This window comes from Pleurodeles waltl, chromosome 4_1 (assembly GCF_031143425.1).
Source record: "Pleurodeles waltl isolate 20211129_DDA chromosome 4_1, aPleWal1.hap1.20221129, whole genome shotgun sequence".
In the NCBI taxonomy this organism is placed as follows: Eukaryota; Metazoa; Chordata; class Amphibia; order Caudata; family Salamandridae; genus Pleurodeles; species Pleurodeles waltl.
The window spans coordinates 48,292,429-48,315,236 of NC_090442.1; the positions used below are offsets into that span (position 1 = coordinate 48,292,429).

The window sequence follows — 22,808 nt, forward strand, 5'->3', positions numbered from 1 at the left end:
GCCTGAATCTTACTTTTAAGGTAGTAAATGCACTTGAGCACATTATGGTATCATGTGGAATCACCTCAGTTTAGTTTTATTTTCCAAAATTGAGGGCACCTAGAAGCATGCAGTCAACTCTATGGAATGGTGTAAGCTCTAGATTTGATGTCTAGAGCTGTAGCTGGGACTTCTAGTTCCAGGTGAGGCCAAGCAGCACAGAAGCAGGGATCCTGTGTGCAGGAAAAACATGCAGTTCAAAGATCTTAGACATTTTATCCTGTTAGCTTGTCTGGAGATTTTTGTTCTGATTTCAGAGCTGTTCTCCCTTCTGGCTCAAGATAGGTGAGGGAAAGGTAAAGTGTTCTTCATCTGTTCCAGTTTCAGAAGTTCAGTTGATCGGGGAGAGGCCTGGAAGCTGCGCAGGTGATCCTTAAAGGTGACATTTTCAACATCCTTTTCAAGGGGTGGCAGTATGCTCTTAGAGGTGACACTATCAGCAGTCATTGGAGAAGGTCGGAGTGCCCAGCATGTGGAAGCTGTGCATTATTTCACAGCCAATATGTGCTAGTTAAGATACACTGCCAGGCACATGTCAAGGAGATAAGGCAGACACTATCCAGTGACTGTGGCTAGGATATACTGCGGGCTTGATTTCAGAGGCACTGGTAAGAGGAGGGCGCAGTCTGTTGTGTAATTGGTTTATAGTGGCCTGATTTCAGAGGCTCATTCCTTCTCACTCAGGCAGCAGGGCAGCATAATATGAGTCCTCCTTGTAGCAGAGCAGCACAGCAGTCCTTTGTCTGAGTCTTCCACAGGTAGAGAAATGTAGTCATGAGTGGGTCTGAGGGTCGTACCTTTATAGCTGGTGCCTTCTTTTTGAAGTGGTTGGAATTTTCTATCTCACTGCCCTGGCCTGGCTGCAGGCAAAATGGGCTAGTATGAAGTCTTCTGTGAAGGCAGGGTATAGCCTATAGAATTGTAAGTGGGGCTATGTCCAGCTCTGCCCCTCCTTCTTCCTGCCAGTAATGGCCCATCCAGGCACATCTGATCCCTCTATTATGTGGCTGTCTGGGAGGAATATACTAAGAGGCATATTTATACTCTGTTTGCACCGAATTAGTGCCATTTTGTTTTACTCTAATTCGGTGCAAAACTAACTCCATATTTATACTTTGGTGCTAGACCCGTCTAGCGCCAAATTTATGGAGTTAAAGTCATGTTTTGGGCCACATTAACGTCATTTTTGGACGAAAAAGTGGCGCAAACGTACAAAATATTGGTCCTTATTTATACTTTTTGCTGCAAAACTGCACTAACTCAGTTTTGCACCAAAAAGTTTAGCACCGGCTTGCACCATTTCTGTGCACCAGCCGGGCACCATATTTATGGAATGGTGCAAGCCGGTGCAAAGGGTAGGCTAGAGTAAAAAAAATGACTAGTCAGGTGGGGCTGGCAGTATAGAGGAAGAGGGTTTAGCACCAAAAAATGACTTTAGGCAGGTTAGAGTAAAAAAAAAAATGACTCTAACCAGATTAGCGTCATTTTATGGTGCTAAACCTACCATGCCACAGGACTCCTGCCTCAGAAAAGGCAGGAGTCATGCCCACCACCCCAATGGCCAGCACAGTGGACAAGGGTCCCCTGGGCATGGCCATTGCATCCTGTGCCATGTATGGGGGCCCATTTTAGGGCCCCCATGGCACTTTCAAAAATAAAATGCAATCTTACCTGTACTTACCTGGGATTGGGTCCCCCATCCTCCGCAGTCCCTCTGGTGTGGGTGGGTGGGGCCTTGGGAGGTCACCTGTGGGCTTATTCCATGGTGTTCCAACATGGAAATAAGCCCACAGGTCCCCTAACGCCTGCCCTGACCCAGGTTTTAAAAAATGGGGCAAAGCAAGCTTTGCCCCATTTTTTGACCCCTCCTCCCTCCCTTGCACCATTTTTGCATGGGATTATAAATATGGCGTTACGGCCATAGAGTCATTTTTTGCACAGGAACACCTACCTTGCATCTCATTAAGGCAAGGTAGGTTTCCACTTCCAAAAAATGGCTTTAACTCCATAACTTTGGCGCTAGACGGGTCTAGCACCAAAATATAAATATAGAGTTCGTTTTGCACCGAATTAGAGTAAAAAAAAAAATGATGCTAATTCAGTGCAAACAGAGTATAAATATGCCCCTTAGTGTCAAAAAATGACACCAATCTGGTTAGAGTCATTTATTTTGACTCTAACCTGCCTAGTGTCATTTTCTTTTACGCTAGCCTACCCTTTGCACCGGCTTGCACTATTCCATAAATATGGTGCCCAGCTGGTGCTAAAAAATGTTGCAAGCCAGTGCAAAACTTTTTGGTGCAAAACTGCCTTAGTGCAGTTTTGCACCAAAAAGTATAAATAAGGCCCTAAGTCAAACTGCCAACTATACCTAGTCATGTGACCCAGGAACAGACTGAGGGCACCAAATAGGGCAAGAAAATGCCAACTTTCTAAAAGTGGCATTTTCAAAATTGTGACCTAAAATCTGACTTTACAATCAAAGAAGATTTTAAATTACAAATATTCAGTCACCAAACATGAATTTCCTACTTGCTCGCAATCAAAAGTTAGCACTTGTTAAAGGCAATCCAATGTTATTCTACGGGGAGAGGTAGGCCTCACATTAGTGAAAAACGAATTTCGGAGTTTTCACTACTAGGACATGTAAAACTTAAAAAGTCCATGTTCAATGTTTTAATTACAATGCATCCTGTTGCTAAGAGCCTGCATTAGGGGTGACTTATATGTAATAAAAACGGAGTTTTAGGCTTGGCAAGGAGATTATATTGCCAGGTCGAATTGGCAGTTTCAAGTTGTCAGCAGGCTGCAGTGGCAGGCCTGAGACATGTTTTAAGGAGCTATTTAAGTGGGTGGCACAATAAGTGCTGCAGACCTACTAGTAGCATTTAAGCTAACAGCCCTGGGTACATGGTATACCACTCTCTAGGGTCTTATAAGTAAATTAAATAGGCCAATCAGGTGTAAACCAATGTTACTGTGTTTTAGGGAGTGAGCACAAACACTTAAGCACTGGTTAGCATTGGTACAGTGCACAGAGTCCTAAGGCCAAAAACAAATTCAGAAAAATAGAAGGGTGAAGGTAAAGAATCTAGGGGAATAGCACCCTAAATCGGAGAGGTCTAACAGCATTCTTCCGGGTTCTAGCTCTCTATCACTAACAGACCGCGCAGGCTCGGGGGACCTGAATCTTCCATTGTGTGTGCCGTTGTTTGTGCTGGGGACATTCCGGCTGGTGATAATTCAGCAGTCCTCTTCTCTGAACATGGGGCTCCAGAGACAGTGGGGTACTTTTATGAACGTGACGGGTGGACAATGGCATCAGTCCAATCAGTTCTTCAGCGCCTCAGTTTGTAGGTGCTAGGAACGTAGCACCTTGAGGTGACCGCTTCCATTTTCAGAGCAGGGTAGTCTCCTTAGCATCCTTATTGGCAGATAGCCACTCACTAGGACTATCCATTGACTGACTGGCACCTCAGGTTTGCAGACTTCACTTTTGGGGTGGCTAGGACCACTCAGCATAGTGTCATGGCCACAGTGTTCAGGGTTGCAGACATTAAGGGCCTGATTCTAACTTTGGAGGACGGTGTTAAACCGTCCCAAAAGTGGCGGATATACCACCTACCGTATTACGAGTCCATTATATCCTATGGAACTCGTAATACGGTAGGTGGTATATCCGCCACTTTTGGGACGGTTTAACACCGTCCTCCAAAGTTAGAATCAGGCCCTAAGTGTGTGCTGTGGTGCAAATGTTGGTCCCAACTTCAGTCATGGCAGCCATTCAGACACTCTTCCTAAAATGCCACAGTGGCAAAAATGGGTCTGACACAGGAGGCTGCTTGCACATGCGTCAGAGGTGCTGCAGTTCCTCCGAAGATGTCTGGGGCTGCACCACAAAGTTGATCACGCAAATTGAACAGTCAATTAGTTTCTGATGAACGGACCCCTGCACAAGGGTCAACTGCTTCTAGCCCACTTTGAACAGTCAGCTCCTCCTGCAAGGTGGGCTTATTCCTCCCTATTTGCTCAGACAGGACTTCCTGTGTTAAAAGGAGAAGCCAGACAGTTATTTCTTCAGATCAGACTCCATGTGATGTACCCTCACCTCTGGGAAGCTTCCCTTTTCATTTCTTCTCAAGCTGTCCTGTCTCACCTTTGGCTTGAGTGATGCTCTTCACTGTAGGCAATATCACAAAATAAAATGATGGACGGAGTGTTGAAACGTTTCAAACACTCACCCCTAGTCACAGATCTGGGTTTAATCCATCATTATTTTGCGTGCCATGTCACCCCCAGTTCGGACCCAGCTATAGGCATATCAGTCTGTATTCTGCTCCTAATGGGAGCAGTCCAGCCTGAACTGCCAATCCAGGTCCTCCCTGGACAGGATTCAAGCATCCCGGGACCGGTTTCAGAGTATCACCCTTCATCAGCCAGGCTAGCTTGAATCCAATGGCGCAGCAAGCAAGGGACCCACATCTGGGCATACCCCAGCCACTTAGGGCACACAAGGCAATATAACAAAATGAAAAGATGGACTTTTCACTCATCCCTAGTCACAGATCTGGGTTTAATCCATCGTTATTTTGTTTGCCACATCACCCCATTTCAGACCCAGCTATATGCAAATCAGTCTTGACCCTGCTCCCAATAGGAGCAGTCCATCCCGAACTGCCAAGCCAGATCCTCCCTGGACAGGATTCAGGCATCCTGGGACCGGTTTCAGGTTATCACCTTTTATCAGCCAGGCTAGCTTGAATCCAGTGGCATAGCAACCAAGGGACCCATGTCTGGGCATAACCCAACCACTTAGGGTGCGATTCACCGTAGGGCCATTTCCAGTTTGGAGCACTGACATATGAGTCACAAAAGAGTCAGCAGCCACACATGATAATGATCAGAAAGAGAGACAAAGGGCTGCTCTCCTTCTAAAAATCCTTTCACATCCTGGGATAGAAACTGTAGTCCCACCGTTCACCCCTGCCATGAACCATATGGTGGTCTCAGGAAGACTAATCTGCTCAGCATAAGACAGAATCTAATCGGTTTTCTAAGGGGAAGCCTGACAACCTCTTTCCCCACTTCAGTGTCTGGGATCCCTCCACCCAGTCTAGGGAAAGTGAGCAATACACTTTCACTATCTTGGAAAGCAACCTCACCTCCAACTTGTGCAATGAATTTGCACACATGAAAATGGAATTCCCATGCTGTGTCTCTGTGGGTCATTCTAGCACCCATGCGATGCCATACCACATCTCACTAGCAGACATGCACATATCCTGACACATTGGTTCTTGGCAGTATGATTCTAGGTTCACCGTTAGCAGTGCAAACTTTAGGATAATAAGCCAGTAGGCTCCTATTCACATAACCGAGGTAAAAAAAAAAAAAACCTTCTTGTACTATAATCACTATAAAATACTATGCCACCCTGTACTACATACATGAACCTGTGACAAGGACAGTAGTCCTTGTGTCTCTACTGAGGGGCTGCTTGGTGCATTGTAGGACCAGGGCAGGTACAGGGCCACTTGTAAGTCAAGCTCGTGCCTAGGTCTTTCGCGTACACGCTGGTTTAATGTGATTTTGGGCAAAAATCAGAAAATCCATATAGCAGATATTCGCAGTTGAGCACGCTATGCTATAGTCATGACTGAACCCCATCTAGGTGACATTTCTGTCCCCACAGGATGATAGTAGGAAGTGTTTGAAAGGCATAGAAAGGATAACATACAGAACTGAAGATGGAACAAAGCGTAAGACAGCAGCAGACTAGCAAAAGATAAAACCAGAGGGAAAGAATATGTAATAAGGGGGTAGTTGTAAAACTGAACAGAGCAGGATACTACAAGATGCTAAAAACAATGTCAGAGACAGCTAAGTTATGATATAAGGAAGGCATTGTGTGAGACACAGAAAGGAGCAGGTAAGTGAGAGATATGGAAAGGGAATAGACTAGAAAGCAGAGACTTGAGTGAAATGAAGGCAGTAGAGAAGTAGGATTGCGGGAAATGTAAATAGGAGGTAATAGAATGTAGGGAGCAGGATTGTGGGAGATATGTAAAGAGGCAAATAGAGAGAGGGTGGAGGGTAGAAGTGCATAAAACAGAGAGGTGTTTGGGGCGACAGTCTAATGAGAGAAGTAGAAGTGCATAAGATTGGAAGAGGCACAGGGTAGTGAGGGGCATGCAAGTGAAACAGGGGAGTGGAGAGAGGGTTGAGGATGGAGGAGGGACCATGGAAGAAGGTGGTGGAATGTGAGAAGAGAATGGATGACATAAAATAGGTCACATGTGAAAAGTTGGAAGGGAAACAATGTAATGACATCCCTTCAAGGCCACTAGTCAAGAACACAGAGGGTTATGTTACCCATGAGACAGCATGTTCTGTCTTTGTGGCATTGAGGTGTTTTTAAAATGAGTCTGCAATATGACTAAAATAAATTAAGGCTTCTCAATTGGTTGGGTTTACATCAATTAACAAAATACGCTGTGTATCAAGTGCTGTAATCAAATGGAGGTCATAAGTGCTGTGAGAGAGCTGGAAATCAACATCAATAGACCATCTATTTAAAATACAAAGAAACCAGAAACTGTGTCAATGATGCCCTTGGTGCCAGGTGCCACAGTACAAATGCCACACCTGACACCCGAAAATGCTGCAGACAGTTCCTAAACAATGAGGTTGCTAACTTCGATACCACCCACCTCCTGGCACAAATTGTAACGCAGGTCTTCAAGAGCTGTCTCAGCGCCCTGACTTACCAAAGCCTACTTCAAAAGTCACAGCTCTCCTCAAAGAGAATTGAATAGAAAGAGTGGAGGCGTAGGATAGAACCTGGACCCAGCAGTATGGTACCGGTAGGCTTATTTTAGAATTTAGGTGGCTGTAAACCCACCCACCAATCAGGCACATTGTCTTTCTCCACCGAGATTGCCTAACAGGGCGGCAGGGGCTTCTCTGGCAAAGAGGCTTAATCTGCCATTGGAAGGGCTTAATTGTCCTGCAAAAGGGAGTTCTCTGGTTTGTTAAGGACAATTAACATAATGTTTGGTGAAAGTCATCAACTCTTTCTGTGATTTTCTCTCACTTAATTATCTCCACCATACATGGAGAACCAGACACCCTTTATTGGAAACATTGTACACTGTGCGCTCTGCCTTTTAGCCGGCCGTATGGTGTAGCCAATTGAGTTATTGTGGCTGTATTTTTGACTAAAATTAGTGGTTAAGGATAGGAAATCCACCTGTTTGTCAGAGATTTTACTTCCTATCTTTTCTTCTTAAGCAAGAGGCTTTGGAAGGTGTTTTTTTTTTGGGGGGGAGGGGAGCAGATGGAGAAAGGGAGTTGAACCTCAGTTGTGATGACTAAAACTGAGAGGGTCCTCAAAGACTAGAAGTCTTTGTTTTGCGGAACTGGGGACAGTAGGTCTTTCTTTTTTTGCAGTGATGACACTGTTATATTTTGGGGTCAAAAGATGGGGAAAGACCTCTAGGGGTGGAATGAGGCATATTGAATCTACAGTCCAACAGCTTCATGAGTGCGTCTGCAACTCTTGTGAGAAAAGTAGGCTGCTCCATCCCCACCGAGGGTTTGGACTCGACTGGTGGTGGTGACTTAAGAAGCAGGGCAGGAAAATACCTGGAGACACAGATTATTTCTCTTAGAGAATGGTGTGCTGCAAATGATGGCGTACATTTACCTAACACATGTATACTAACAAACAGAATGATATGAACCAATCATAGCATAGCCCACTCTGGTCTGCTATTGTGTTTCTTTTGCATTTCTGCCGTTGCTAAAGATGTCATCCTATTTGGTGGTATGTGTGCATTAGAGAACTAGCCAATTCCTCCTGTAATAGGACTGCCCACCTATGTATTAGAGAACTACCCAACTCCTCCTGTAAGCGGACTTTTCACCTGTGTATTAGAGAACTACCCATCACCTCCTGTAAGGGGACTGTCCACCTGTGTATGAGAGAACTACCCAACTCATCCTTTAAGGGAACTGCCCACCTGTGTATTAGAGAACTTCCCAACTCCTCCTGTGAGGGAACTGTCGACCTGTATATTATAGAACTACCCAACTCCTCCTGTAAGAAGACTGTCCATCTGTGTACTAGAGAACTAGCCACCTCCTCCTGTAAAGGGATTGTCCATCTGTGGTTTAGAGAACTACCCAACTCCTTTTGTAAGAGGGCTGTCCACCTGTGTTTTAGTGAGCTACCTAACTCCTTTGGAATGGGGACTTTTCACCTATGTGTTGGAGAACTACTCAACTCCTCCTGTAAGATGACTGTCCACTTGTGTATTATAGAACTATCGAACTCCCTCTGTAAGGGTACTGTCCACCTGTGTATAAGAGAACTAACCAACTCCTCCTGTAAGGGGACTGTCCACCTGTGTACTTGAAAACTGCCCAACACCTCTTATAAGGAAACTGTCCATCTGTGTTTTAGAGAACTACCCAACTCTCTGTGTAAGGGGACATTTTACCTATGTACCAGAGAACTACCTAACTCCTCATGTAAGGGGACCTTTCTCCTATGTATTAGAGAACTACCCATCTCCTCCTGTAAGGGGACCTTTCATCTACGTATTAGAGAACTACTCAAATCCTCCTGTAAGGGGACTGTCCACTTGTGTATTAGAGAACTATCAAACTCTTCCTGTAAGGGGACATTTCACCGATGTATTAGAGAACTACCCAACTCCTCGTTTAGGGAGACCTTTCACCTATGTATTAGAGAACTACCCAACTCATTTTGTAATTGTAAGGGGACTTTTCCCTTGTGTATTAGAGAACTACCCAACAAGGGACTTTTCACCTTTTTATTAGAGAATGACCCAACTCCTCCTGTAAGGGGACTGTCCTCCTATGTACTAAAGAACTAGACACCTCCTCCTCTAAAGGGACTGCCTACCTGTGTATTAGGGAACTACCGAACTCATCCTGTATTGGGACTGCCCACCTGTGTATTGGAGAACTACCCGACTCCTCCTGTAAGGGGACTGTCCACCTGTGTACTAGAGAACTAGCCACGTCCTCCTGTAAAGGGACCGTCCACCTGTGTATTAGAGAACTAGCCACTTCCTCGTGTAAGGGGACTGTCCACCTGTGTATTAGAGAACTACCCAACTCCTCCTGTAAGGGAACCTTTCATCTGTGTATTAGAAAACTATCCAACTCCTCCTGTAAGGGGATGTCACAGTGTCCTTTCCTCAGGATCTGCACGCCGTTGAACAAAAGGCCCACCTTTCGGTGTCACCAACTCAGAAAGCTATTATAGCACAGAGTTATGGTGAAGCCAGTTGGGGGAAGGGAGAGAGACCTGAAAAGAAAAGGTTAGAACAATATGCATTTACTCATTCATAGAAATACAGCTTATCAATAGACTCTTGACTATATGCGTCTCAGAGATATCAGATGGAGACACCTTTTGAAAATGAGGGCAAAGCCCCTTCTTTGTAACATGGAACAAGAATAAACTACGACCTCAAAAAGAAGAGATGGTAAGAGCTTTGGACTATGATTACACTCAGAATATCAATCCTGTAACATCTCTACATTCACAACATAAACCTTTGACCATGACCTAGAAAATCTAAAAAAGTAAATATGCTTTTCACATCTTAAGCTTCTCAAAGAACAATGAAAACTATAATTTGCTTATCTCCAAAGAATACTTTTACATTCACATCTATAAAGACCAAAACGTTTTGCTCATTGAACTTGAAGCGCTTTACTTATCACACCAGGAAGCGCTTTTACTTTTCGTGCCTTAAAGCGCTATGCTCATTATACTAAGGGGCGCTTTTACTCAAGTGGTCCATATCACTTTGATTGTTGAGCCAAGAACCTTTTACTCCTGTGAATTGAAGCGCTTTAATTGTTGAGCCAAGAGCGCTTTACACCTGTGAACTGAAGCACTTGAATTGTCGTGCCAAGAACGCTTTACATCTATGAACTGAAGCACTGGAATTGCCGTGCCAAGAGCGCTTTACATCTGTGAACTGAAGCGCTTGAATTGCTGTGCCAAGAGCGTTTTACACCTGTGAACTGAATCGCTTGAATTGTCGTGCCAAGAGCGCTTTACATCTGTAAACTGAAGCGCTTGAATTATCGTGCCAAGGGCGCTTTACATCTAAGAACTGAAGCGCTTGAATTGTCGTGCCAAGAGCGCTTTACATCTGTGAACTGAAGCGCTTGAATTATCGTGCCAAGGGCATTTGCATCTGAGAACTGAAGCGCTTGAATTATCGTGCCAAGGGCGCTTTACATCTGAGAACTGAAGCGCTTGAATTGTCGTGCCAAAAGCGCTTTTCACCTGTGCTTGGAAATGCCTTTGATCATTGCGCCAAGGCCGCTGTACTTTAGAAACTGAAGACGCTTTGCTCGCTAAGGGGGCGCTTTACCTTTTGGAAATAACTACTTCCTCCAAACTTGGGTTCAGCAAGGCCTTACCGCTACGAGTACGACCTACTCGTTTTTGAATGCAGCATGGAAACAAGGATACTTCGGTTGGAGAACATTCTGCCATTCAGGAACTCTGTTCTTCTCCAGGAAAACCCCCACGAGGTCTGGCTGCATCGAAGCCTTCAAAATAGTGAGCAACGTGCTTGGGTGTGGCTGGGTTTTATAGGCCTGCCACACCCCAAGATGGCTGCTGCCTCTAAAAACATGGGAGTTGTAGTCCCTTCATTGAATATTGAATAGCACTGATAAGTGCATCTCGTCCACCAATGTCCTGATCCTGCAGCACTATGAGTTTTTCCACAGGGCAGACGACGGGGATGGTCACCTTTGGAACAAGAGGGGAGGACAAGTGGCGCGCATAAACTGCCACAGAGTCGCGCAGCGGAGCATCGGGCGAGACCTGGACCGCGCCTGGCCTTATTCCTGACAGGGGAGTTTTCACCTGTGTATTAGAGAACTCCCCAACTCCCCCTATAAAGTGTCCTTTCATCTGTGTATTAGAGAACAAACCAACTCCTCCTGTAAGGGGACTATCCACCTGTGTATTAGAGAACTATCCAACTACTCCTATAAGGAGACTTTTCACCCATGTATTAGAGAACTACCTAACTACTCCTATGAGGGGACTTTTCACCTGTGTATTAGAGAACTACCCAACTCCTTGTGTAAGTGGACCGTCTTCCTGTGAATTAGAGAACTACCCAACCCCTCCTGTAAGAGGGCTGTCCACCTTAGTAATAGAGAACTACCCAACTCCTCCTGTAAGGGGAGTTTTCACCTGTGTTTAGGATAACTACCCACCTACTCTTGTAAGGGGACTGTCCACCTGTATATTGGAAGACTACCAGCTCCTGTAATAAGCCTGACTGGTCATGTGTTATAGGACTACCCAACAACTTCTGTAATGGGGCTATCCATCTGGGTTCTAGAGGACTACCAACTCCTGTAGTGGGATTGTCTATCTGTGTAATATAAGGCTACCCAACGTTTCATGTTAAGGGACTGTGCATCTCTGTAGAGGAGGACTTCCCACCTCCGTAATAGGACTGTCCACAGGTGCATTAGAATACACGCTTTGTAAAGGGACTGTTTAACTGTGTATAACAGGACTACCAGCACCTGTAATGAGGCTGACCACCTGTGTATTAAATGAATACCAACTCCTATAATGGGCCTATCTCTCCATGTGTAGGAAGACTAGCCAACAACTCTTGTAATGAGACTGTCCACCTGTGAATTGGAGGGCTACCAACTCCTGTAGTGGGACTGCCCATCTGTGTATTAGAGGGCAACCCAACATATTGTGTTAAAGGACTGTCCATCTGTGTAGTAGAAGAATGTCCACCTCCTGTAATAGAACTATAAGAAGACAAACCCTGACTCGTCTAACGGGTCTGTTTATCTGTGTATTAGAGGACCACCAACTTCTGTATTGAAACTGTCCATCTGTGTATTAGAGGACTACCAACTCCTATAGAGGGACTGTCCATCCGTTTATTAGAGGTCTGCCCACATGAGTATTAGAAGACGTCTGCCTGTATATTAAAGGGGCCACCAACTCCTGAATTGGGACTGTCAACCTGTGTATTGAAGGACCACCAACTCCTGAAGTGAGTTTACCCAACAACTTTTGTAATGGGGCTGGCAATCCACATAACAGAGGGTTATCCAATGTAATATGTTAAGTTTCTGTTCATCAGTGTTTTAGAAGACTACCTCAGGCTTATATAATACGACTATCTGCCTACACCTGTGTATTAAAAGAGTTTCCCACTTATCACATAATTGGGTTATCCTCCTGAACAGACCAACAGTTGGTCATTGGGTCTGTAGACTAGTGTTTTCAAAGAATTTCAAATGTTTGTATATCTTTCAACTCTCTCTTCTTATTAGGGCATCTACCACCTTCTGTAATAGGACTTTCCTTTGACATGTAACTTGAAGGTCTCTGTTTGTTTTTAAACAATCATTTCATATGTATAATTTTATATGTTCTTTTCATTCTGCAGCACACAAATCAGAACCAGGAAAAGTGAACGGGAAAGAGTGCTATACTTACTCAGAAAGAATGCACAAGAGTGAGGGGCCCTTTTCCAGGCCTAATTCTGAAAAAAGATTTATCAATAAAGGACTTCTTTCGGAGCATCAAAAAATAGACACAGAGCCAAGGCTGATTCCTTGTACTGAGTATGAAAGGAGCTTCAATCCAGACACAAGCTATCACTATAACCAAGGAACAGACACAGGGGTGAGGCCCTTTTACTGCTCTGTATGTGGCAAAGAGTTCACACTACAGGCAAGTCTTCAACGCCACCAGCTAACACACACAGGTCTGAGGCCCTTTCACTGCACTGAGTGTGGAAAAAGCTTTACTCGAAAGTCATATCTTCTTGAACACCAAAGAACACATTCAGGAGTGAGACCGTTTAGCTGCACTGAGTGTGAGAAAAGCTTTACTCGAAAGCCGGATCTTCTTGAGCATGAAAGAATACACACAGGAGTCAGGCCATTTAGCTGCACTGAGTGTGAGAACAGGTTCACTCGAAAGTCACATCTTCGATTGCACCAAATAACACACACAGGACTGAGGCCCTTTCGATGCACTGAGTGTAATAAATGCTTTAATCAAAAGTCAAATCTTCGACAGCACCAAAAATTGCACACAGGAATAAGGCCTTTTCACTGCACCGAATGTGACAAAGGTTTTCTGCAAATGTCTAGTCTTCGACAGCACCAACGAATACACACTGGAGTGAGGCCCTTTCACTGCACGGACTGTAAGAAGAGTTTTTTCCAAAGGTCACACCTTCTGAAGCATGTGCAAATCCACAAAGAGTGACGGCAAACAGTGTTACATTGAAGAGGGATCTGAAACTTTGGCATCATATTCAGGCAGGAAATACACTCTACACCAGGGCCCATATTTATACTTTTTTAGCGCCGCATTTGCGTAATTTTTTGACGCAAAAGCGGCGCAAACTTGCAAAATCCAATTGTATTTTGTAAGTTTGCGCCGTTTTTGGGTCAAAAGTGGCACAAATGCAGCACTAAAAAAGTATAAATATGGGCCCAAGTGCTAGAGAGCTGCACTGGCAAATCAGGGAAAAGGCCGTTTTCTGCACCAAACCCCAGAACAAATTTAACACCATGCACAAAATAGTGAATCCACACAGGAAACCTTGGAAAAAAAAACAAGATCCTCTTTACCAAAGTAGAAACTACTGCTGTGTCCCATGATCAGATCATTTTGAATAACTCATCACCAAGAGCTGCAGAACACCTTCCGATCACTTCAGTGCATGGAGTGGTTATGAAAAAAGGATTTATTATTAAAAGTTCGTGTCCCGCACTCTGAACTTACATATCTCTAAAATTAAAAAAACCGTCAACCAACTTCGAACTGATTATTTTTTATCTGAATGAAATAATGACATATTCCATAAAATGTAATTGTGTAGAATTTTCGAAAACTGTACAGTTCAAGCGATAGTTATACAAGGAAACAGTTAAAAAAATAAGTGTCTTCCATGATATTACAGTGGAGTCGGGCTTGGCACGCATGCACAAGTAACACATCTGGAGGCACGAATGCACACGTAACACATCAGGAGGCACGCATGCACAAGTAACACATCTGGAGGCACGAATGCACACGTAACACATCAGGAGGCACGCATGCACAAGTAACACATCTGGAGGCACGCATGCACACGTAACACATCTGGAGGCAGGCATGCACACGTAACACATCTGGAGGCAGGCATGCACACGTAACACATCTGGAGGACAAATGCAATATGAAGCGAGTGGAATGACAATGGGCTCCTAGAACAAGACAGTTTCAATAACATTTTGTAATACACTCAGGGATAACAGAAATGCCTCAACAGTGAGCGGTAAAAAGTACAAAGAAATATGACTAAATGAAATTTCTTGGCATGACAAAAAGCAGCTAATTTAAGAACTATATGGGTGCTATTTCCTCATGGATGGATGCAAATTCTCTCTGCCTGATCTTGTGGAAAATAGAAGTAGTGTCCTTCGGTTTCTCCTGTTCATGGAAAACTGGCTTGTGGCCCAGCTCCAAACCCTCTTACTTCTCTGCAGAATCTGTGAGTCCTCTTTGATTCTTAACTATCCTTTAGTAAGCAATTCCAGAAAGTTGATTCTACAGGTTTCTCACTTCTCAAACACTCCGAAATACTCTTCCTCTGCTTCTGTCAGATTCAAGAAAGACACTTTTTCAGGCCCTTGTGCTTTCAAGAATGGAACTTTGGATTACCTCAATATTTGATTCACTGCCTTCAGATCACTCAAAATCCTGGGTTCCTAAAATTTTACAGCTAAAGCGTGGAATTTCTTGCCTTTACTCACTTTTCTCTGCTCATTACTACTCTTTCATAAGCTCCTGAAAACTCACAGTTTTCACTTTTCCCCCCTTTTGCTTCTCAGCCTCTGGACGCCCACTTCCCAGGTAACAGTGCACGTTACACATTCTACAATCAGTCAGGCTAAACCACATTGACAAACACATACATTCCCTTTTGACATGCACTTCCTTTAGCATCCAGTTCTTGCCCCCTTGTTTATCCCATTCTTTCTCACACTTCCCCCATCTGTCCCTTGCTCTCTTCCCCTTCTCTGCCTCATAGTACTTCTCATGGCCACATCTATTTATGTTCCTCAATATCCAACCCAACTATAACAATTGAGGTACTTTGATTTCTCATATGGTGCCCCCTCTTTGTGTATTGCTACCTGTACTTTCCCAGACCCTGTGTTGGACAGAGAAAACGGTAATTAATATATGACTTCCTGCTTCTCTGTGTGCTTACATCTCTCACTGAGTGTGCCGCCTCCTACTCCCTGAGTCCCTGTTTAGACAACCTGCTGGGAAATACTTTAAAGCACTTTGATGTCCTGCAAGTTGAGTCAGCACTGGAAGATCTTATTTCACCATCTAACTAAATATATTTGGGAAATATCAATGTGGATGTAATTATTTACTATATATATATATATATATATATATATATATATATATATATATATATATATATACATATATATATATATATATATGTTGCATGCCTTTCACTTTAAACAACCCCGATGAAGTGATGAATTGTCACGAAATGTGGCGGCTGAAAGTTTACAAGCTAATTTATTGGTTAAAAATGTGTACTAAATTGATGTGCTTGATATATAAATAAAGCTAATCCTTTGTATTTATATAAAGTGCCTCAAAATCTGTGATTTTCCTTTTTAAAGTTTAGATTAAAGCCCCACAAATGGCACAACAATGCCATAAGTGCATGTTTGTCCATAAAAGCTATTAACATCAGGTACAAAGTATCCTTACGGGTAGTTAGCCAATAGTGCTTCTTGTAAAGAGTCACCCTCGCACTCAAAGGGTGGAGAACAAGTGAAAAAGCACTCTATTTTCACCAGCCCCTTCCCCTCCATGTCTGGGTGAAGAACATCCTGTAAATCAAGAATACCGTGCATACATTTGTATGTATAATAAATGCAAATACCAATTCCTGCATGTTATTCCTCAGTTCTCAGGGTGTAATATTAATAGGCAGGTATTCCCATAACCCATAAGCCCAATACCTTCCAGGTGCAGAAGTACCATGTAGTAGTCCCACATTATTTGGAACTAGACCATAAGAAATTAGTTTTTTCTGGAAAGGCCACCGGATGCAGAATTAATGAGTCAACATCTTGCACAGATGTTGACTCATTAATTCTGCATCCGGTGGCCTTTTTGGGAAGCATGAAGTTATTTTTTCTTGAAAAGTTGGTTAAAATGTATTTGATTGTTACGTCATGAAGGGACTGTCTCCAAAATGTCAGACACCACCAAGAGAAGAGCTTCAATTCTATTTGAATCCAGCTTGAATTCCCGAAGCGTGTGTACCTTAAAGTAGAATGGATCTCCTACCATGTAAAGTAGAATGATGGACGCAGGACCGCTTATTAAGTATCTGTCAAGATTGCATAGAACACCTGATATAAGTTATTTCCATCTGTCAAGGTCTGATCGAAGCTAGGAAGACCACATTTCTTTGTATGGAAACAATTATGCATCATTTATGTGGAGGTGATATTTCTTGTCAATTTCTTGTACATTTTGTGATTCAATTTGAGATGACTTCCAGGACCCATCAAAAATGAAACGTACAATTTAAAACAATAGCCAGAGCACGTTTTGCATCAGATTTATATATCAGATTCAATCCTGCCGAGAATCCCACGTTGACGGGTACCTCTCCTTTAACTTTCTGCCTGTTTGGATATTACTTGATCCTCCAGTAACTCCAAAATATATTTATTTATTTATTATATAATTGAAGTAGTGAATACACAACCCCACAAAAAGATCCTCCCTCCCATTACTGTAGGATGGCAGCGAGACCTTCAGATGGGCTTTATGTTGCTACCTTGAGTTCCACTACATCAAGGTGCAGATGCATCAATGTCATTACATGAACAGGTACTACATCTTAAAGGTAAATGATTTGTGTATTTTAAAACTACCTCCTCTTTGATGTCAAGAACCTTTGATTACTGTAACATCTTCATTTTAAACTAAAATAATTTGAGTACATTTTTAATTCATTGTTATTTCATGAATTCCCTCTTACTGCATTTGTACCACTAATGAATAATATATTTAATATGTATTTATTTCACTTAACTCATTTTAATAAAGCTGCAAACTGTAATTATTATCTTATGGTGCTTTTTCAATGCAGGACACACAGCCCAGCACACCTCTTGCTTTGTGCAGAGTTAACTTAGTCAGTGGCACATATTAGGTTTGCTGCAACTTTCTAGGGCAAAATCATGGCTCAAAAGTGGAGCACTCTGAAAAACAAATCTTATTACATGAATATAACTTTTTAAAGCTTGTATAACGTGTCCTTCAAATTTGCATATCCTAGACCAATCCAGATTCACCCGGCCGCTTATGAGCCATCTGGGATATCCAGTCAGACGATTAGCAGCGATGTAAAAACGCTGATTGATTGATAGATAGCGAAAAGCCACACCTCCGCACAGTAAAAAAATGTCTGTGTAAGCCAACTAGAAATTTGACAGTTATCTTGATCGAATTGTAGTGATCCATTTCGATTCTCTGTATATGCTTTAAACTTCTAATCACCAAGAGTCCTCAATGCTGCAGCATGCAGGTCTCCCCATAAAAAATTAGTCGTTAATGAGAAGGAGAGTCTCTGGTGGTGTAGCATGCAGGTCTCCTTACGAGACTCAAATAAGCAAAGGAGTCTCCGATGGTGCTCCATGCAGGTCTCACCCTGAAAAATGAATTACTAATCATGAGAACAGACTTCGGTGGTGCTGCATGCAAGGTCTCCTGCTGAAAAATGAATCCCTAGTTACCAGGCAGTTTTCGATGGTGCAGGATGCAAGTCACCTCATGAAACTTGAGACTCTAATCACCAGGAGAGGCTAGTGTAGCCAAATTTCCATTATCACTTTGTGCATTTTGGTGACACATTGCGTTCGTGGAGACACATTGTGCATGCTGAGACACATAGGCCCTCATTTTAGGATTGGTGGAAAAAACCACCTACCGCCACGGCGACGGCCGCCAACAGACCGCAGCTACCAGCCGTCCGCCGTATTATGACCACAGCTGGATTTCCGCCACAAGAATGGCAGAAATCCAGCTTTGGCCATGCATGCAGATGGTGGTAAGGTGGCGCTGCTGCCACCAGCAGCGCCACGCCAGTAGACCGCCGCCAGCCGTATTTTAACCAATAATACGGCCTGGCGGTGTTCTGCTGCTGGCAGCACCGCCCCGTTCCATCTCCTGCTGGAGGACCCACTGGATCCAGGTAAGTCGGGTCTCCAACAGGAGAGAGTGGTGGTGGTGTGTGTGTGTATGTATGTGTGTGCGTGAATATGGGTATGTGTTGTGTGTTGAATGCGTGTGTGCATGCATGGAGGTGTGAGTGCATGCATGTAGTGTTATGTGAATGCGTGTATGCATGAAAGTGTGTGTGGATGTGTGTGTGAATGGATTTATGCATGTGTGGAAGCATGTGGGAATGGGTGTGTATGCCTGTGTGTGTGTGAAGGGGGCGTGAATTTATGGGGGTGGGGAGGCTTTGGACAGGTGGGGGGTGGGAGGGGATACCTGGAGAGGAAGTGGGGGAGACCCCTATCAGTGACAGGGAAGAAATTCCCTGTCACTGATATGGCCTACCGCCATGGTTTTCGTGGCGTTACAAATGCCAGGGAAAGCATGGCGGTAGGCGGGGTCATAATGCCGCAGGCCGAACAGTGACACCCACCGGGCTGGAGTTCGATAGCTCCAGCCCGGCGGCTGTTACCGCCGTGGCGGTCAGAGTGGTACATTGGCAGGTTGGCTTAAGCCAACCTACCAATGTCATAATATGGCGGTGCATACCGCCAGCCTGTTGGCAGTAAGTACCGCCATATTTACGCCGACCACCGGGGTCGTAATGACCCCCATAGTGCATGTCAACATCCGGAGACATTTGTTGAGGAGCAGGGAATGGGTATGAGTCCTGTAGAGCCATTTTGGGGTTTCATTTCATTCTAAACTCCACTCCTTCAAATCAAGCTTTGGCTACATGAAAAAATGCCTCAGCCAGAGATTGAGATTTTTTTAGTATTGCTGTTACTGTTTTTACTGTATTTAACTTCCAATCCCTTTAATGCCTGCTAAACTCATCGATTCACGCTATTGCAAATTCTGAGAGACCGTTTTTAAAAATTGATCATCTTTGGTATCCAAATTGAATGAAATACCCTTGGTCTTTGAAACTCCAGTGGTAAATATCAATCTCTACCACCCACAGTGCCCACTAACAACCTACTCCCACAAACCTTGTTCAGTGGGAACGCTTTAGGAATGGAGGTAGAATACTTGACATCTAAGCTCAGCTTTACCACTTTATCTAGATATGCTGGAATAAAACACTGTTTTCTAAAGGGAGCAGTTGTGGCATGATGGCCTGAGCTGCCAACTTTGGAGCTGGGGGACCTTGTTCGAGTCTTGGCATCTGCTCAACATTCCGTGATTCTGGGCAAATAACCTAATCTCCCCATGCTTATTATTCAGCGCCTTGAGACCGGCATGGGTAATGTGCCATGCTTTACAAATTCTGGATTGATTGAAAGCTGGGGAGTGCAAATGGCACAGTGACATTTCCCTGGGAAGGGGAGCCCCCTGGTCTTGTCATAAGAATTACAAAATGAAGGATGGTTGGCCTCCACAGGGGAGGCTCCAATGCTAGAGCATACAGATATTTCCATGAAAAAATGAGACTTAAATCCCCAGGAGATGTACCAGTGCTGCAGCATGCAGGTTTCCCACCAAACATGATGCTGTGATCACTAACGGAGGCTCCTATGCAGCAGCATTGTGTACTCAAGAAGCCAGAGATGCTTATCACCAGTAGAGGTTTTAATGCTGCTTACATGCAGGTCTACTAATGAAATGTGAGTCTCTAATCAAAAGGAGAGAGCAGCTATGAGAACACATTTTACATGCTTTTGAACTTCTTCCCAAGTGATGGGGGAGCGGTACTTACTGTTGTTTTGAGCTTGTTTTGGTAGGACTGTGAGTTGTGTTTTGGGCGTTCAGGGGAGTTGTAGCTTTATGGGCTTGATTTTACTGGGACTGATTGGTTTGGGCTTTTCTTGGTAGGGATGAACTGTTTTGAGCTTCTTCCTCAGGGAGTGGGAGTGGTGATTTCAATTTCACCTTCCCGTCAGGCCAGGGCAATACTTCAATTAAAATAGTGTAATTCACATAATGTTGAGAATTCTCAGTTACCTGTTAGTATGTGGAATTTCTGTAATTAAGCCATTACACCACATTGCGTAATTGTGTGCCATTCATAAGATTGTTATATGGGTGTTTTTGTTACTGGCCTAATCTGTATTTTTAAGACCAGGCTGATAAAAATATTGGTAAAAGCAGTTAAACCAGATATTGTTTTCTTCCAAAACATACGCCAAAAACAACAAACACATACATAAATCATTTAAAACCTTATGAGAGTTAGAAAAACTGGGTAGGAGTGGTTTCCGTGTCGCACCTCCTATCAATATATGCGGTTGTGTGTAAGTACAATGAACAGTAGAACTTAGGATCGGTGCTTATGCTGTATCCTGCACCCTTCTACCAGGGACACAAGCACCAATTGGCCACAGAGGTTCACTGTATATATAACATTTTGGGTAAAGATATCATCACACTCAAAGTGAAAATCAAATCAGTAATAACCCCATTCCATACGGTCCGAAGGCAGTAAGTCCAATGTAGTAATTTTATGAGATCTTAAAAAGTTCTGTTGTCTCCAGTGTATATGTCAACAACACCCAACACGTGTTTCGTCACTAAGAGTGACTTTTTCAAGGCTGTAGAGTACATGAAACCATAATCACAAAAAGGAACAGGGATGATGGGACCTGGCAAGGATATGTAACACAAATGGTCAGAGTTGATCTAAGCACCTCTGTCACAGCTCTCCACCAAGCCCTGAATGCAATGGCAATAGTAATCACTGGGCATAGGCTCAAGTGGATTCACCTTAGTAGTGAGACATGATTTTCAACCTTCACATGCTGCTTATGGGTACATGGTGTGGCTACAGGCTCACACTCGCAGTGCAAAAGCTATTCAATAACAGCCCAGATGGCAATATTTACAGAAAGTGGAAATTGAGAAGGCAGCTTTCTCTGCAAGCAAGCCATACAAATCAGCACATAATACCATGTCCCAAGTGGTTGGATACATCACAATACTTCATGTTTCCCACAGCCAATTGCAATATTGTGCAGAGCTTAGGGCCATAGAGTGTCATTAGCTGGCTTAAGTACACTACAGTAAGATGCACAGATGTATATGCAGATACAGAAAGGACACACGTATGGGGACAAACAGCATGCATGAGCACCTCCTGATGTCATGTTACCACACATGACCACACATCAAGCACATCTAATGATAGTATTTACCTGGTGATGGCTGTCATAACACCTCAGCTAACCATGTGCATCAATAACAAAGTGGCTCAGGGAACACTCATTGCACACTCTCCACAATGTCTCAGGACTCTAAACCTGTCACTTCAGCGAGGTACATGCCCAGAAACTCAATCAGTTAAGCACACTGATAACACCTACAGGGCATTAAGGACACATTCTGACATTTTTTCCATAAGCCTAGGCTAACTAAGGAAAAGATTAGTAGAGCTACAAAAACATATCTTGACATGGTGCTCTTACCTGCTCCTCTGGTGTACCATACAGCTGTCCATACAGGGGTAGGATCTCCTTGTCAAGCTTCTCCAGCTCTCCTGGTGAGAAGAGAGGGGCCCTATCACCTGTAGGACGTAGCATGATTGCTCCCAGAGGCAGTACACAGCAGCTCAGGTCATGGAGATCTTGCTGGCAGTAGTGTTAGAAGTCAAGAGAGAGATTAGGTAGGAAATGGTGGTCACATCTGCCACGTACGCGACTGTCACCACTGGTGGACACTGCCATTGACAAAAAACTGCCACAGTCAGCAATGTCATCCCATGGCAATGTCCGCCGCGGTCGCATCCACCTATTAGTGGAGTAGGTCAGGCAGTCACCATTTTAATGCCTTTTGATGGTCGGAAAAGGTAATTATTGATGCATCATTGTTCGAAATGGGGTCTTTGGTTGCCAGTCAGGTTACCCCCTGTCCAAGCAAGGACTCTCACTCTAGTCAGGGCAATGGAGATACACACTTGGATAACCCCTTCTCACCCCCTTGGTAGTTTGGCACAAGCAGTCAGGCTTATCTCAGAAGCAATGTGTAAAGTATTTGTACCAACACACACAGTAATACAGTGACAACACTGCAAAATGAACACCTCACCAGTGATAGAGCGGTCCGTAGTAACAATTTACCTGCGTTTGGACGCTCTTTAGGCCGATGAATCTTTTGACTTAGTGGGAACTCTCTGTACTCTTAATTGATCAATCTCATCAAAATCAATAATCAATAACGAACATAAGCAACACCTTGAACGACATAACACTTTACAATTAATCCAGAATACATTTCGGCGAACCCTGACCTTTCAGTCAGGAATAACCACACCAGTTTATTGCAAAGTTAGTGAATTTATTTCCCTATATTAACAAAGCTAGCACAATATAAATGTGTCTCAACACCAAATGATAAACATATATGAACATTAATAGCTGTCCATAGCGTCGAAACAAGTGCAATCTATGAAGCATTTGAATCA

General features: G+C 43.7%; 1 protein-coding gene across 1 annotated transcript in view; it reads left to right on the forward strand.

Moving 5' to 3' along the window:
- The window catches only part of LOC138287367 (uncharacterized), a 30,573-nt gene extending 14,337 nt beyond the window's left edge, over positions 1–16,236 (forward strand). Inside the window, exon 3 of the mRNA XM_069227742.1 lies at positions 12,531–16,236. Within this exon, the coding sequence (XP_069083843.1) occupies positions 12,531–13,360 (830 nt within the window). The 3' untranslated portion in view covers positions 13,361–16,236. The remainder of the gene's footprint in view (positions 1–12,530) is intronic.
- Positions 16,237–22,808: the final 6,572 nt, after the last annotated feature.